We start from the raw sequence: 15,648 nt of genomic DNA on the forward strand, positions 1-15,648 counted from the left end.
TTATAATAAATAATTATTGTGTAATATTTCAAGGTAATGTTTTTAAATATTCATATAAACTAGGTATCTAAACTGATATAATGTTATTTTATTTAACTTAACTGAAATATACATAATATACAATATATTGAAGTTTGTGTTTTCATTTTTGGTTTTTATAAAATTACTTAACAATTCTTAAATTATAATAATAAAATAAAAACAATTTACAATGTAATTTTAAAGTTAATAATTAATTAAAATATTTATATTTTAATTAATGTTGAGTTTAATTGACCCTTGTGTTTTTATACTTCTTAAACATTATCGTAGTAATAATTAATGAACATTTTATTTATTTTAATAATAATGATGTAAGTTTGAGCATTAACATATTATAAGATTTAATGTAATAAAGATGGAATATTATAGTTTTCTCCCGTAGATACCAATAATTAAAATATTCATACTATACTCTTTTCCAAAAGAGAACTTACCAGTTTTGCGCCTTTTCCCCCCTTAAACTGGTCACTACCTATGCCGTTATATGGAAGATATGCGCTGCCGGACGGAAACCGGTTGCTTTCTAGTATATTTTTCTCTTTTGGAATGGAGTATAATAGTATATACATATTTTGAACATTTCTGTGTATTAAATGGCAATTTAAATTGTATTATATTTTATTTATATTAATTAAGTGCATTTTTGGTCGGATATTGAGATTATCTAAATACTTTAAAACACTTGAATATAATAATTAAAAGCATATATTATGAATTTACCAACAATTATTTTTGTATTGCATTAGATGATTCAGTGGAGTTATAATTGAAAGTCAACTAAAAAACTGTTCAAATATTTTTGTAATACATTTTGATTTAAAATTTAAAGTTATTAGTTTGTATTAATGAATACTACTTACTTTACAAAGACAATATAATTCATTAAAGACCTTTTTTGCTATAAATTTTGTTAAATTGAAATTTCATTAATTAATTTAGTTGAAAGTAAAAATACAAATGTTTTAATTATAATATTATAATATAATAAATGTGTATAGCCTATACAGGTATTAATATAAACCCTGATTATGTATGTAACTATATTACTTAAAAAAAAAATGTCAAATAAGTTTCTTTGTTTATTATTTTATTTTTTGTTGGACTTTGGCATCATTTTGGCAAATTCATATAAATTATTAAAACTTAGTAATTATTAATATAAACGACTTGATAATTGTAAGTCTGTTGAAATAATAATACTGCGAGTGCTTGCGTCACAAATCAGTTTGCAAGACCAAAAATCATGTAATAATATTATATACAAAATGTTTGTTACATCTACCTAAAATATTTAAGCCCAGTTACCACTAAAAATTTTTCAATGAATAAGTCTGAATCTAATACTGCTATATGAGCTGCTCTTCCTATTAATGAGTTTGCGGTGTTAGGCAATGCATGATGTACATCGTAACGGATAAACGTAACATCCAGTTTGTTGATTATTGGACATAAAATATTGTTCACCATTTCTCGATATGCCAATCCTATATTGAAACACACAAATTAATAATTAACATACAACATTTTACAATTATTTATTTGCTTTTAATATATTATATATTCACCGATAGGTGATGTATCTTTAATAGCAGCTTTGCAAAGCTCGATTCTTGCTGAATGAGGTGGGACATATCTATCTTGAGATGAACCAAATAATAGAACATGCTTAAAATAACTTAAATGACAATTTTGAGCTAGTTGATAAAGGAACGTTTGTCGAATGTCTGCAGCGTCTTTCAAAGATAGCTGGAGTAAAGTACCACTTTTTTTAACTTTTTGCATGAACCATAAACCTTTAAAAAATATTAATCATTTTAATAACTGTAGGTACCTATCACATAACTAAGTTAAGTAACGCAAATCAGAAAATGCAAATTTTACAGGAGAGAAAATAAAATTGTTGGCGCAAATGAACTTACAATTGTATACTTTAATATTATTATTTTGTACTAGGTAATATTCTTAATTATCACGCTGGACATATGTTTTAATACCTTCAAAAAAATCACTAAAAGGATTTTCTGATTATAGAAGATAGAACTAACTTAAAATTTCAACAAAACTTGGACTTGCGTTACTTGATTTTTGTGGTAAGTACAGAATTAATATGGTTAATCCTTCAAATATTATCAGTGTATTCTTAAACATATTTTATGAATAACAACTATATTATGTGTATTATAAATTGATCGCATAATATAATATAGGTGTATTATAAACCTAACAGCGGTTCCCAAACCTTTACAACCAAGGCACCCTTAGGAAAGAGTTTCCTGTTTCGTGGAGCCCCAATGTCTGTAAAATTAATATTTTATAGCAATATTATACTTGTATAACTATTATTCAGGTGAACTTTTTTTTTCAAGTACCTACCTATAATATAAAATAATTTTCTCAATATTCACATACATCTGGCGGAACCCTTGAGATTGTCCCACGGAAGACGGAACCCTTAGGTTCCACAGAACACACTTGGGAATCGCTGTTATAAAATATATTTATTTAACAACTAATATTAGTTACCTACCCATATTAACTAATCCACTAGTATTGTATAAAGTTCCTAAATGAGGACCTGAAAGTGACAAAAATGTATGCATTTTTGGCAGTAAATGTTTCATTTGAGGTCGAGCAATTGCTGCTCTAATGATGATTGTTCCTAGGGAATGACCAACAAAGCTTATCCTAGATGGATAATGTGGTAGTTGGAACGAGGATATGTGACTAAGAATCTCATTCACCAAACGATCAGTCATGCGTTCAAAGTCCGAAAATGTATCACCCTGAAATTCACAACCCCGTTTTAAATTAAATAATTATAATTGATTTGTTTAAAATAAATTACTTGGTTTCTTTCAGACATGAGAAACTCCAGATGAGCACCAGGCAAACCTAATTTGATGTATGTCTTGACTAAACGTAAATCAGCTGAATTACCATCCAGTCCATGGACACATACTATGAGGTGAACACCTTCTGGTGAAAACATGCGTAAATCTTCGCTGATGTGAAAGTATGGTAATGTTGAAGCTAATATATGAGCGTCACTAATAATACATACATTATTAATATACAAAAACAATATATTACATTTTAAGTACCTACCTATAAATAACGCCAGTAAAACTCATTTGTTTTTTAAATTGTTCTTTATATTTCTGAAACATTGAATTGTCTTCGACGCTGTTATACGAATGAATACGGCCGTCAGCTTTTATGTCTTTGTGTGTTTCGTCTTCGTAGTACTCCGGTTCCATACTACTTTTCTTGGTTCTGTTAGATTTATATTTAAATGATTAAATTAGAAATAAGCTAAGTATTGATTTGAATTTGATACCTGGCTATAGGTTTCTTAGAACTTTCTGAAAATTTTTTCTGTCTCATCGCTAATCGATGTTGATCATTCCATCTAGCTTCTTTTACGGTTTCGTACATATGATATAATAAATTGTCAACTGAATCTGGTGGAGGAATCGTATCCCTAAAAGGTTCAGGTGGAAGAGGAATATCTCTAAATTGTCTGGGCGGTGGTAAGCGAACTTCTTCATATGTCTGGTCATTGGTCGTTAACGTATTAGCCCCAGATGGTTTAATAAATTTAGACGGTTTTATTTTTTTTTCAGTTATAGTCATTTTTCGGTTTGGTGACTCTTCGAGTAATTTTAACAACCTTCTTTGTAATTCTCTTCCTATGTACAAATCATGTTTTGTATCATACGGATCATCCACTGAAAATAAAATAAACAATATAACCACTTACTGAATAAACGTAAAAGCCGATTGAAACTTACCTTTTGGAGTAATTTGACCAGAAAATGAAGATATCGAAGACCGGCGACTAGAGACCCATCCACTTTGTTCTGAAGTGATTTCACTATCAGAAACTGATGAAAATCGTGTCACTGCTGTTGATGGTAAGTCTGGCATTGACTCACTACTATTCGCTACAGTCGAAATTAATTTATCATTTACTAAATCTGGTATAGAAGTCGTACTGTTTGAATATTTAACCATTATGGGCGACGTGTTCAGTGCCTCTAACTGAAGTGGAACACTAACACTAGTCCCCAATTTTGAAACCGGAGATTCCTCGCCCGACGATGGTGATCTAGTCTTATTTACAGCTATTGGCTTTATTTTTTCTGTCATACGCACTGGTCGATAAAATCGTCTATCATTTCTCCGTATTGGTAAAGAGGCATAACCATTTGGCTGTATTCGAAACTCGGGAGGTTTGATATTATCTTTTTGACGGCGAGGTAGTGTCATAACTTTAGTATTTTGAATAAGATCTAATTGTTTATACTTTGAGTGCTTAGGTATTGTTGATCTTTCAGTAGGATTACCATTATTATTTGTTTCGAAAGTTCTAGAAAAACTAAGTGGTAATGATAACATAGGTGTATCCATTACAGTCGATCTTAACAACTGGTCTAATGATTTGCTGTGTCTAGTCTTAATACTCTGGTTCTCTGCAGGTTTTTGATCAGTATCCGTACCTTAAAAATGTAAACGGTAATGATAATTTACAACAATTAACAAACAAAGTGATTAACTGTACATATTAAGTATATTACACTAATTTAACACATTAGTATTAGTCATTAAGTTATCTAAGCTTGATTGGTTATACAAATTCATAGTCAAAGCTTAACGATGAATTATAAACCCTAGTTGTATTAGCACCAAGTTACCTTTAACTTTGAGTAATTTTCCAGTTGATGCCATTTGACTGCATCTTCTAGATTCTAATATAGCTGCGATCCCACAACTACAATCTTGGTTAAGTAAGAGTGTTTGTCGTAATGTATTTAGTGGAATGCCACAAGAGTTAATAAAAGATTCTAAAATTAAAAATGTATAGTTATTAATAGGTAATATAGATACTCTTAAATTATTAAAAAATAATACAAAGTTATTTAATTACTATCATCCGATCTTCTAGTATTACTTCCAGGTTTTGTGTACTGATCCTCAAAAATTACAGGTAAAGTAATTGGATCGCCATCCGTTGCTGAGCAATGAACTGGTAAAGGTGGCAATGAAGCCAAGTATCTAGATCTTCTAGCTGCTTCTGATACTGATCTATAGTGTTGATAATTATTATGGTCATCATAACAGCCTGCTGCACTTTGTCTTGGATTTTCTAATACGAAAAATGCTTCGGAAAATCTCCTTACCTATTGAAATTCAAATATATTTATATAAAAACAAAATTACAAGTATTGGTACGTATATGACCACATATATAATTAGCTATATTCTGTTTTTATCAATCACATGTATGTTTGTTTTTCATTCACATCCTATAGTTCCTAAGTATATTTATATTTATGAATAGAGCGGTATACTTTATTAGTTTATATGTATGTATATGCAATAATATGTCTTTTATTGTACATTTGTAAGACGACTACTATCAGGTATTAATGCATTTTTTATTTTATTAGTTGGTGGTGGCACAAAACACAAAAAATATATTTTTTTTTAATTTGAAATAATGTTGAATTCTAAAAATAATGGTATATGTTCAACGTTTCTACTCACATTATTCAATAAGTTATGAGTAGAGCGCGGATTTCTATGCAATTGCATAGTTTTTTCCTTTTAATATTTTTGGATTTTTGTCAGTCATTTCCATTAATCATCAAAATTTGAAACTAATTTTTTTTTGCATATTTCTGCATATTTAAATGTTATTGCATATTTTTGCATATTTTGGCAAAATTCAAAATTTATTTCATATTGAAACGAAAATTCAAAAAAATGTATGAAATAATATTTTGTCGAGTAGAAAAATTAAAACTAAGTTTTATAGGCACTAAATAATAATTTATTTAAAGATAAGATAAATAATCGATTACGACATAAACTTAATCGCTCTTGCTGTGTCAGTCGGTTATCGACATACCACTCGGTTACATCGTTTATCGTTGTCCGTAAATCGTGAATATGCCGAAAATAAACGTTTGTGTCTACCTATTATCTTAACTACTCTTGCTGTATCAGTCAGTTATGGACATACCACTCAGTTACGTCGTAAATACATTCAGTTGTTCAGAAAATTCCCTAAATTTTAAATAAATAAAAAAAATTCTTGCATATTTTCTTGATTTTTACTGCATATTATATGCATATTTCGATACTTTTTAGTGCATAAAAATCCGCGCTCTAGTTATGAGGAATATTTAAAAAAGCCGCGTGACGTAATTTATTGGGCTGGGCTGCGGTAATTGACTTTCTTAAGACCAGTCCAGACTGAAAAAAAATTTGTCGTCATTGTGGAAATCAGGGGTGGGGGATTTGATAATTTTTTTTCACTTATATAGTGAATATTCTACAGCCCACATTTCATTGGAAAAAGCACAGAAAAAATGTATTAAAGGAAATAATTTTTCATATTTGCTTACGCGAAGTTGATGGTGTTTTTTGGAAAGATGCTGATTTATGGCTTGTTTTTTTGTAAAATTATCTAAAAAATGATGCCATAGCAATATGTTTTGAGCACATAACTGAGCTATACTACTATTTGCTAAGGCTAGAAATTCATCTTCATCTAGGATCTAAACAAAAATATGTTTTTTTGATTATTCAATTAATTGACATATTTTGTTACAATTTTAGATCATTAATTGTCACATAATTATCATAATACAATATATATAGGTACTTTGTTTGTTTGAGGAATTGTAACAGCAGTTTTAAGGCCCGCAGGTGTTTCAACTTGTTGCCATACTGGCATTATTCTATTATATTGAGCAATTGTGGAATGAAGATTGTCGAAAGCTTCCGATAACAATGAACAAACTTCACGATGAATAAGTCGAGCATTGAGCATACGACTGACATGATTGTTATTGTTACTGTTCCCTGAGCTTCCGACACATTTAGTGGTCCCGTTTTGGCCATTCTATACACATAAATAAAAATTAACACTAACTACATTAAAGTTGAAAGTTTTCCTGTTATAAGTACAACAAAATTCTGTTATATTTTTAATTACCGCGTTGCCAAAAAATACCGATTCTATGGAATGTGATGGCCGAAAATTAAATCGATTTGTATTATTTGTTAACCATGTTTTACCAGTTCTAGGAGCACTATTAAAATTTAAAAATAATAAAATAATTTCATCGAATAACAAAACTACTAATAAATAACAATTACTTACCAACTTTGCATATAATTCAGTATACTTTTTCTAAAAGTAACAAAATAATGTGTGTTATAGATAGTTTTTTAAAAACATAAATAGGTAAATACTTTATTTCATATAATGAATAATGAGCTTACTTAATATAGGGTTGATGTAAAGCGACTAGACTCGCATGTATGGTCAAAGTTACAGCTGATAAATGAAAGTAGTCAAATAAGACTGGTAAGTGGTAATGTAATCCTCTCGCTGGACAGACATGCAGTTGAAGAGTTCTGCTGGAGACGCAGCACATAGAGCCATTTTCTCCAAACCATAACTCGACATTTAAAATAAACCCAGCTCTTTCAAGACTATCCTGTAGCTATATAAATATAATATATATATTTTAAAAAAAAATGATTTAAGAGTATTTTAAAATAATTGTTGAAAATTAATTTACTTTTTGACTGTCTACAAGCACATGGGCTTTAAATAATATTATATCGTCGAGCATAATTTCTTCATGTCGATATAGTATTCGAAATGTCTTACTGACCCCAAGGTCTTCTCCATTTTCAACATAGTATAATTGGGGTGATTTTTGATTATCTTGTCCTGTAAAAGTTAAAATGTATATATTATAAATATTGTACACCCTATATTAATATACCTATAGGTAGCCTACCTATTAATGTCTTATTATATTTGGCATTTTGCAATTAGCATTATATATTTATATATGTTAGATAATACTTTTAGCTTTGATTAATATGTTTACTACTAAATAATACAAAACCTCAGAAATCTTAATTAGTATAGTTTTATAAAATATATTGTATTGGAATTGGGAAGGTATAGGTTAGGTTAGGTTAGGTTAGGTTGGGTTATCATAAAAGTTTAATTTTGAATTCATTTTCATTTTCATTTGGCTGTTATGTGCTATATTTGAAAATGTAGAATGCCTAGATCTAAATATTAAACAATATAGCTAAACATTATGGTTTTTAATTATTTTACACAGCAAAAGTGCAAAAACTGAAGAACAGGTTTATAATGCGTTATCAAATATGGACTGGTAAATAATTTATCCAACGCGCGATCACAGATTACGTGTATTTTTGCGATTCAGTTTTGGGCAAATTGTTTACTGGTTTGAGTGAACAGGCCAATACCTAGTAAGCTTAACTGGTAACAAGAACAAAACTGCTCCACCAAAATACGCTCATTATGTAAACTGTTTTATATAATCTATAGAAATAATGGCATACTGGCATAGACAGGAATTTTTATTGGGAGGGAGGATATATATTTATAGGCTTAAGATAAATCACAAGGTAGTGCCGCCCCCCCCCCCCCCCGTACTAATATTATATATACAAAAGTGGGCTAGTGGATTCTAATCTGCTGTACAGTAGATCAAGTGTCTAGATAAATTAATTTAGAAATTTATTAACATTTGTAGAAAAAAATTTAAAAAATAAAAATTTCTATAATAGATCAAAATAAAAAAAAGGTGGATAAGTGGATGTCGCTCTGCTGTAAAATAGGTTACAAGTGGGTCACTGTAATAGTGTAATGGATGGTGTTAAATTTGAATTCAATGATATAATATCATTGTATAAGAAAAATGATTCGGAGCGAAAACGGTCAGTCAGCCCATGATATTACTAAGTATATTTGATGATATTATTGTGAATAAAGTAATTTATATATTTACTTAATTACGTAGAACCTTGTTTTAAATTTTCAATCCTTAGCTACAAAAGTTGAACATTTTATAAATTTTTAAGTACAAAATAATTATTAAATTTTAAATTTGATAAATTTGGTCAACATTTGAACTTTAAATGCCTATAAAAAAAAATTGTGCCTGTGTATTTTCAATATTTTCCAACTGCTATTGCAACAATATATCAGGAGCCTTGCATAAAATTTTCACGCTTTTCTATGCAACAAATGGAATTTTATTGATATTTATAGAAAAAAAAAACTAAAAAAATTGAGAACTGACAATGTCCGTAAACAGCTCAAAAAGAGTCAAATTATTTTCATTATTTTATCGTGTATAGAAAATGCTAATATAAACATTCGGTGAAATTTTCAAGTATCTACAGTCATTACGTTTTTTAATTACAACAAAATAAGAAAATCATTAGGAAAATGTTAGGGTGTATAGAAAATGCTAATATAAACATTCAGTCAAAATGTCATGTACCTACGGGGTCATTTGTTTTAGATTCTAAAATTTAGAGTTACTCCAAACACCAAAATCGATTTTCTCAAAAACAGATTTTGCGTAAAAATTTCCGTTTTTCCTTAATTTTTATTTTGTTTTTCATGTCGCTTTTGAAAACTACTGGGAAATTTTTGCTTTTGACCCCCTAAAGTACCAACTAGATTCACTTTCCTATCAGAAACGTTACTGTTGAAGAAAATCCAAACACTTTTACTGTCCTTAAAGGTGATGACAGACACAAAAAAAATAAAAAAAAAAAACACACATTATTGTAAAATCAATACATTCATTGCTTTCTGCTTTGATCGCAGAATCTAAAATTCATATGAGATTTTGTTATTTTATGGGTGAATATCCAATGTCTAACTTCAGATGATCATAAAAAATATTATTTATTTACGCTCAACTTTTTTGTAATTTCTACTTATGAGAAACCTTGTACCTATAATGTTTTTAAGTTTTTAACCAAACAATCAATATTTTGAAAATTTGACTGTGTATAGAACATTTTACTATAAAAATTCGGTGAAACTTTCATTTATCCACGGTACGGTAATTTTTTTTATAGTTACACCAAATAGCAAAATTGATTTTCTGAAAACTAGTTTTGCATATAAAAATCTCTGTTTTTCATTATTTTTTTTAGTTTCTGAGAGGGACGATATTTATTTTACAATAATGTGTGTTTTTTGAGGGGGGGCCTGTGTACATAATAAGTAGATGAAATAATGCTTCGATTTTCAACTTCAGTATCTTGTTTGATGGGAAAGTGAATCTAGTTGATGCTTCGGTTGCAAAATTCCTAGTAGTTTTTAAAAGTGCCAAGAAAAACAAAAAAAAACCAGGCAAAACAGGAAAAACAGGAATTTTAACGCAAAATCGATTTTGGTTTTTTGTGTAACTCTAAAACAAATGAACTTGGATACATTTACTGAATATTAGCATTTTCTATACACCATAAAATTCTCAAAATATTTTGACTTGTTTTGAGCTGATTAAGGACATTTTCAAGTTCCAATTTGTTAAGGGTTTAGATTCTGAGTGGAACAATGAATGTATTGATTTTTTAATAATGTGTGTTTATTTTTGTGTCTGTCATCACCTTTTAGGACAGTAAAAGTGCTTGGATTTTCTTCAACAGTAACTTTTCTGATAAGAAAGTGAATCTAATTGGAACCTTGGGGGGACAAAAGTAAAATTTTCTCAGTAGTTTTCAAACACGACGTGAAAAACAAAAGAAGAATTAAGGAAAAATGGGAATTTTTACGCAAAATCTGTTTTCGAGAAAATCGATTTTGGTTTTTGGTGCAACTCTAAAACAAATGACCGTAGGTATACCTACATGAAATTTTGACTGAATGTTTATATTAGCATTTTCTATACACCATAACATTTTCAAAATATTTTGACTTATTTTGAGCTATTTACGGACATTTTCAGTTTCCATTTTTTTTTAGTTTTTTTTCTACAAATATCGATAAAACTTTATTTGTTGGGTAAAAAAGCTTGAAAATTTAATACTAGGCTCCTACTATATTGTTACAATGATATTTGAAAAACATTAAAAATTCTTAGCCACAGTTTTTATTTAAAAGCATTTAAAGTTCAAATTTTGACAAAATTTATCAAATTTAAAATTTAATAATTATTTTGTACTTAAAATTTTATAAAATGTTCAACTTTTATAGCTAATAAATGAAAATTTAAAACAAGGCCAACGCAAATAGGTTATATTACTATAGGTTATAATTAAATTACTTTATTCACAATAGTATCATCAAATATACTTAGTAATATCATAGGCTGACCGACCGTTTTCGCTCAGAATCGTTTTTCTTATACAATGATATTATATCATTACATATTATATATATCATATATCATAATATATTCTATCATTTAGTTCAAATTTAACACCATCCATTATAGTGACCCACTAGTAACCTACTGTACAGCAGAGCGACACCCACTTTCCCTTTTTTTAAGCTATTATAATACCACAAAAATAATATTCAAACCGTTCTACCATAGTACAGGGGCGTAAATAGAGAGGATTAGGAAAATAGACCCCCCCCCCCCCTCAAAAAAAAAAAACTTTTATTTTGATTAAAGTATTGATAATGACCATTCATGTTTGCTAAACGTGTATATCCCTCCTCCCCCCAAAAAAACTAAATTCCTAATTATGCCACTTCCATAGTAGTCTGTATAGATAGATAGATAGTAATATATTAGGTACATCGTACATGAAAAAATGTATAGGCATTTTAATTTTTAGTTTTAGTTTTTATAGTGTTGATAAAAATTTTGTGCTCGAACCATTATAGCAACACACTTAGATTCAATGACTAAGTATACTGAATACACTATAGCGAAGCGAATTCCTTAGTTTTTTAATTTAGTTTTTTGATTAGTAATTTTATGAATATCTACTTTAGAACAATAGATGGCTCATAATAATAATTATAAGGACGTCGCACCCGCATAATATGTTGTCTCCGCCATACAAACGTATGACATATGTACTACATTTTACGCTTAGCAGATCAGGTTTAACACGGTTAATTTAAAAATTAGAGTGAATTTACCTTTTATAAAACTAAAAGGTTAGATTATTCTTATAGGATAAACGTGTAAAATTTGGTATGTCGTACGTCATAACGGAGACAACATAATAAGCAGGTGCGACGTCTTCACTACCTATGCTAACCATTATTCCTTGGCCTTAACACTTCATAAAAATGTAGTGAATTTCTCAATGTTTTTAATATATATACCTAAAATTATATAATTTATTCAAACATAAAAATTAAAAAGTAAAAACTATCAGAAATTTTATATAAATCTATCAGCAATCGTACATTTATAAATATAGTTCAGATGATAACAGTTAGGTAGTGAACCGAGTTCTACACATTGTTGTATTTTTCATTGCAATCATTTGTCATTTCTTTCCAATTTATACCTAATGGCTTATAATAATAATAATGTATACATCTTGCGTTATGGCGGCGAGTGAAGTGAAACGAAACGTGTACCTATATGGCTATATCCAATTTAATTTTAAACCTGCATGTACTTACTTTGTTGATGTTTTTTTAAGCTGACTTCCACTTGAACAGAGAGCTTAGGAGAAACTTTAAGTTCAGTTCGAATACGATATAATCTATAAAATACAAATATCTAACGTAAGATAATTTATAAAATCAATTGTGTTACACGTGCAGCGTGGTGATAATATGTTTACATCTGCTAGCTGCCATTGACCTTACAAGGCTAATTTTAAACTTGGCACAACGTAAGTAAGGAAAAGAGTAAATAAATATAGTGTTGCTGGCATACCAAGTCTGGAACTTTAGTTTTTGTTATATTATTTAACGTTGTGTGTTGTATGTATTAAGTTATAAATTATAAATTATAACTTATAACTGATAGTACCTACCTATCAATAGTATTTAGGTAAATGTATAAATGTTGATTGAGATTTTAGATTATTAGTGTTGAAATTTAAAGTTTAAGTAATTTTAATTTATATATGTGGGTAGGTTTATATTCATATCTGAATATTTCAATGTTTATACATTTATCTTTATCATCAAAAACATTTTTAAAAAATATTATTCAGTGTTGTATGATTGCAGTAGCAACCTAAAAATATTAAAAAAATATTTTCAAATTTATAGTCTTAAGCCGGGTCTACGCACGATGATAGTTGCTACAGCGTGAAATCCGCATCGAAGTGTCGTGTGTGAACAGGCTGATATAGTACCTACCTAACTATAAAACTATTCAAACTATTACAAAAGCTACTACGTATCGTATTATCTTGAGACCTGCGTGCATGATAATAGATAGTGAAGAGAAGCTATCATGAAAGTCATCGTGATCATCAGATCATCAGCATCGTCAGCATGTGAACCCCGCTTAATGCATATGATATTCTTATTCATAGACAGTGAATGTCAGTATCCTAGTCCCTAGATAAATTTGTTTTCCAAATTGTATATAATATATATATAGATTGGAATGATTGGATATAATTGATATTTTACAGTGGATAATAAACAATTGATTCATTCTGACGAGGATTATATAAACTAGGCAGGTATATAAAATAGAACAAAATAAGAAATATTATCTATGACTATGAGAAACGTAGCATTGCAATTCTAGAGAAAAATAAGCGCAGGTAAAAAGCAAAGAGTTATGACTTTATGAGTATTGAAATCTAAAATTCATTTTAGGGGTTGAAAAATGTAAAGGTTTAGTGAGCGTTGCGAGCAGGAGGAGAATCCCCAAGTTTAAAATGATTTAATTATTTTGATTTGTATCAAATATATAAACTTGATTAAAAATAATACGTTGAATCACTGTTTATTCATAGCTATATGAAAACATCAATAAACTGTAAGATTATTTGTCCTTTGTAAGCCGTAGGGGTCTAATAATAAGCTGTAATTAGTTCGCTTTAATTCATATACTAGATATGCCTACTTGCAGAGTAGTAGTATATAAATACCTACTTTTTAGGTTAAGATAGGTTTGTTTACGGTGTCTTTTGGAGTCATCTGTGTATATTATATTATATTTATTTATATGTAATATACATGTGTAGTACTCATACAATAATCTACACCTTGAATATAAGTCATAACTATAAAGTACAGAGTATAGATTACTATATAGGTAGAATCTAAGCTTGTGGTATTGAAGTCAATATTACTTTTTTCATATTATGCTATACACACTCTGTTCAGTACTTATTCAGACTATATTTAAATATCATATCGACTTCTTTTTTATGCACAAATATTCATTAGAGAACCATTCGTTATTCATATCACGAGACGATTTTCAAGTACTGTTAGAATATAATACCTAACTACAAATACTATTAAAACATATTCTTTATATTTTATTTCATACATAAATAAGTGGTATAACTTACCCTCTTTGGAATAGATCTATGTTATAAAACTTGCAGTACTCGACAGCAAATTCTACAGTTGCTTGAAGTTCACTCATAATAACAACATTAGTTCTATCTTCGGACTCATTTCATAGTCACAAAGTATATTAATTCTTAGTGTTCTACTAGAAAAACACATATTTATAGCAGTGTTTTTACATATGATATAATTAAAATGTTCCTTATGAAAATTATTTTTACAGCAAATCTAAAACTTCGATAATTATTTAACTGAAAAATTACGCTCTTTATACAAAACCAATTTCAATTAAAATTTCAAAATATTGGTATGTAAAAAATAATAAAAATTATTATATTAAAATTTATTAATTACTCATTTTTTTGACTACCTAGCTCATAAGAATTATTATTTATATTAATTATGTTTTATTAATAGTTATAGCAATAGTAAGTGTTGAAAAATATAAAACATATTTCTTGTGGGATGGTAGTTAAAAGTAAATCACAAATTCAGTTATACTTCTCCAAACAATGTATCAGTTTTAGATAATTATTTTTTTTTCAAACAAAATATGAATCTTAATACGAACATATAGAAATCATGTTATACAAATTGTTTAGCTATAAATAAATAAGAAAAATTTAAGTTGAATTGAATCGACATAAAAATAACAGTATTGTTATGAGTTTTAATAAAACGTTGAATTATATAGTGGGTATCCAGTTAATTTATGGATAAATGTTACATAGTTAATAATTTGATTTTTAAAAATTTAGATCATATTTATGCAACTAATTATTCGAATTCAACAAATCAATCGTTATAACTGCTATAATATTTTAGTTTAAATATATAGGTCAGAGGAAACGAATAAGCATAGTCGCAGTTGTTATCCTCTGGATAGATGTTACGCGTAATACGTTGATGCATTGAATTTTGTTACTACCTTTGATAATTCACGTATTTTACAATCACTGCACTTGAAGACAAAGATAATAAAAATGACTATAGTTATAATTCACAAATGGCACACTTGAGTACTTTAATAGTAATACAAAAAAATCGAAAATTAAATGTATATTTTTTAATTGTTATATAAGTGTTTAGTATATGTATAATTATTATATAAGTTATTCACTTTTTATCCGGAACTTTTTGTAGAACGTGCGTTTGACCCATATTTATCCCGGCCAGACCACCGATTGGACTCTAATGCAAAGCTTGTCGGTATTCAGGGACGGCCGCTAGACGGCGCTTTGACCACTAAAAGCGACTTTACGGGTGTTACCCTGACAACACGCACA

The 15,648-nt window shown here is 28.6% G+C and overlaps 1 protein-coding gene across 3 annotated transcripts; it reads right to left on the reverse strand.

Annotated features, from left to right (window-relative positions):
- Nucleotides 1-68: 68 nt before the first annotated feature.
- On the reverse strand, nucleotides 69-15,554 carry LOC132949238 (protein FAM135A). 3 transcript variants are annotated; one of them, XM_061020017.1, is made up of 18 exons: nucleotides 15,291-15,554; nucleotides 14,362-14,504; nucleotides 12,497-12,579; nucleotides 7,638-7,792; nucleotides 7,336-7,559; nucleotides 7,214-7,243; nucleotides 7,046-7,142; nucleotides 6,713-6,952; nucleotides 6,453-6,605; nucleotides 4,970-5,222; nucleotides 4,737-4,886; nucleotides 3,834-4,541; nucleotides 3,380-3,770; nucleotides 3,148-3,315; nucleotides 2,888-3,089; nucleotides 2,570-2,825; nucleotides 1,608-1,835; nucleotides 69-1,526 (listed from the first exon to the last, which is right to left on the reverse strand). In XM_061020017.1, exons 2-18 carry the CDS (start codon nucleotides 14,436-14,438, stop codon nucleotides 1,321-1,323), a joined length of 3,621 nt encoding a protein of 1,206 aa, XP_060876000.1. In that variant the 5' UTR covers nucleotides 14,439-14,504; nucleotides 15,291-15,554; the 3' UTR covers nucleotides 69-1,320. The 3 variants fall into 3 exon arrangements, with proteins under 3 accessions (XP_060876000.1, XP_060876001.1, XP_060876002.1); XM_061020018.1 differs by having other exon boundaries at nucleotides 14,362-14,507; XM_061020019.1 differs by having other exon boundaries at nucleotides 15,483-15,531.
- Between the last annotated feature and the right edge of the window lie 94 nt (nucleotides 15,555-15,648).

The sequence above is a fragment of the Metopolophium dirhodum genome, chromosome 7, assembly GCF_019925205.1.
Source record: "Metopolophium dirhodum isolate CAU chromosome 7, ASM1992520v1, whole genome shotgun sequence".
In the NCBI taxonomy this organism is placed as follows: domain Eukaryota; kingdom Metazoa; phylum Arthropoda; class Insecta; order Hemiptera; family Aphididae; genus Metopolophium; species Metopolophium dirhodum.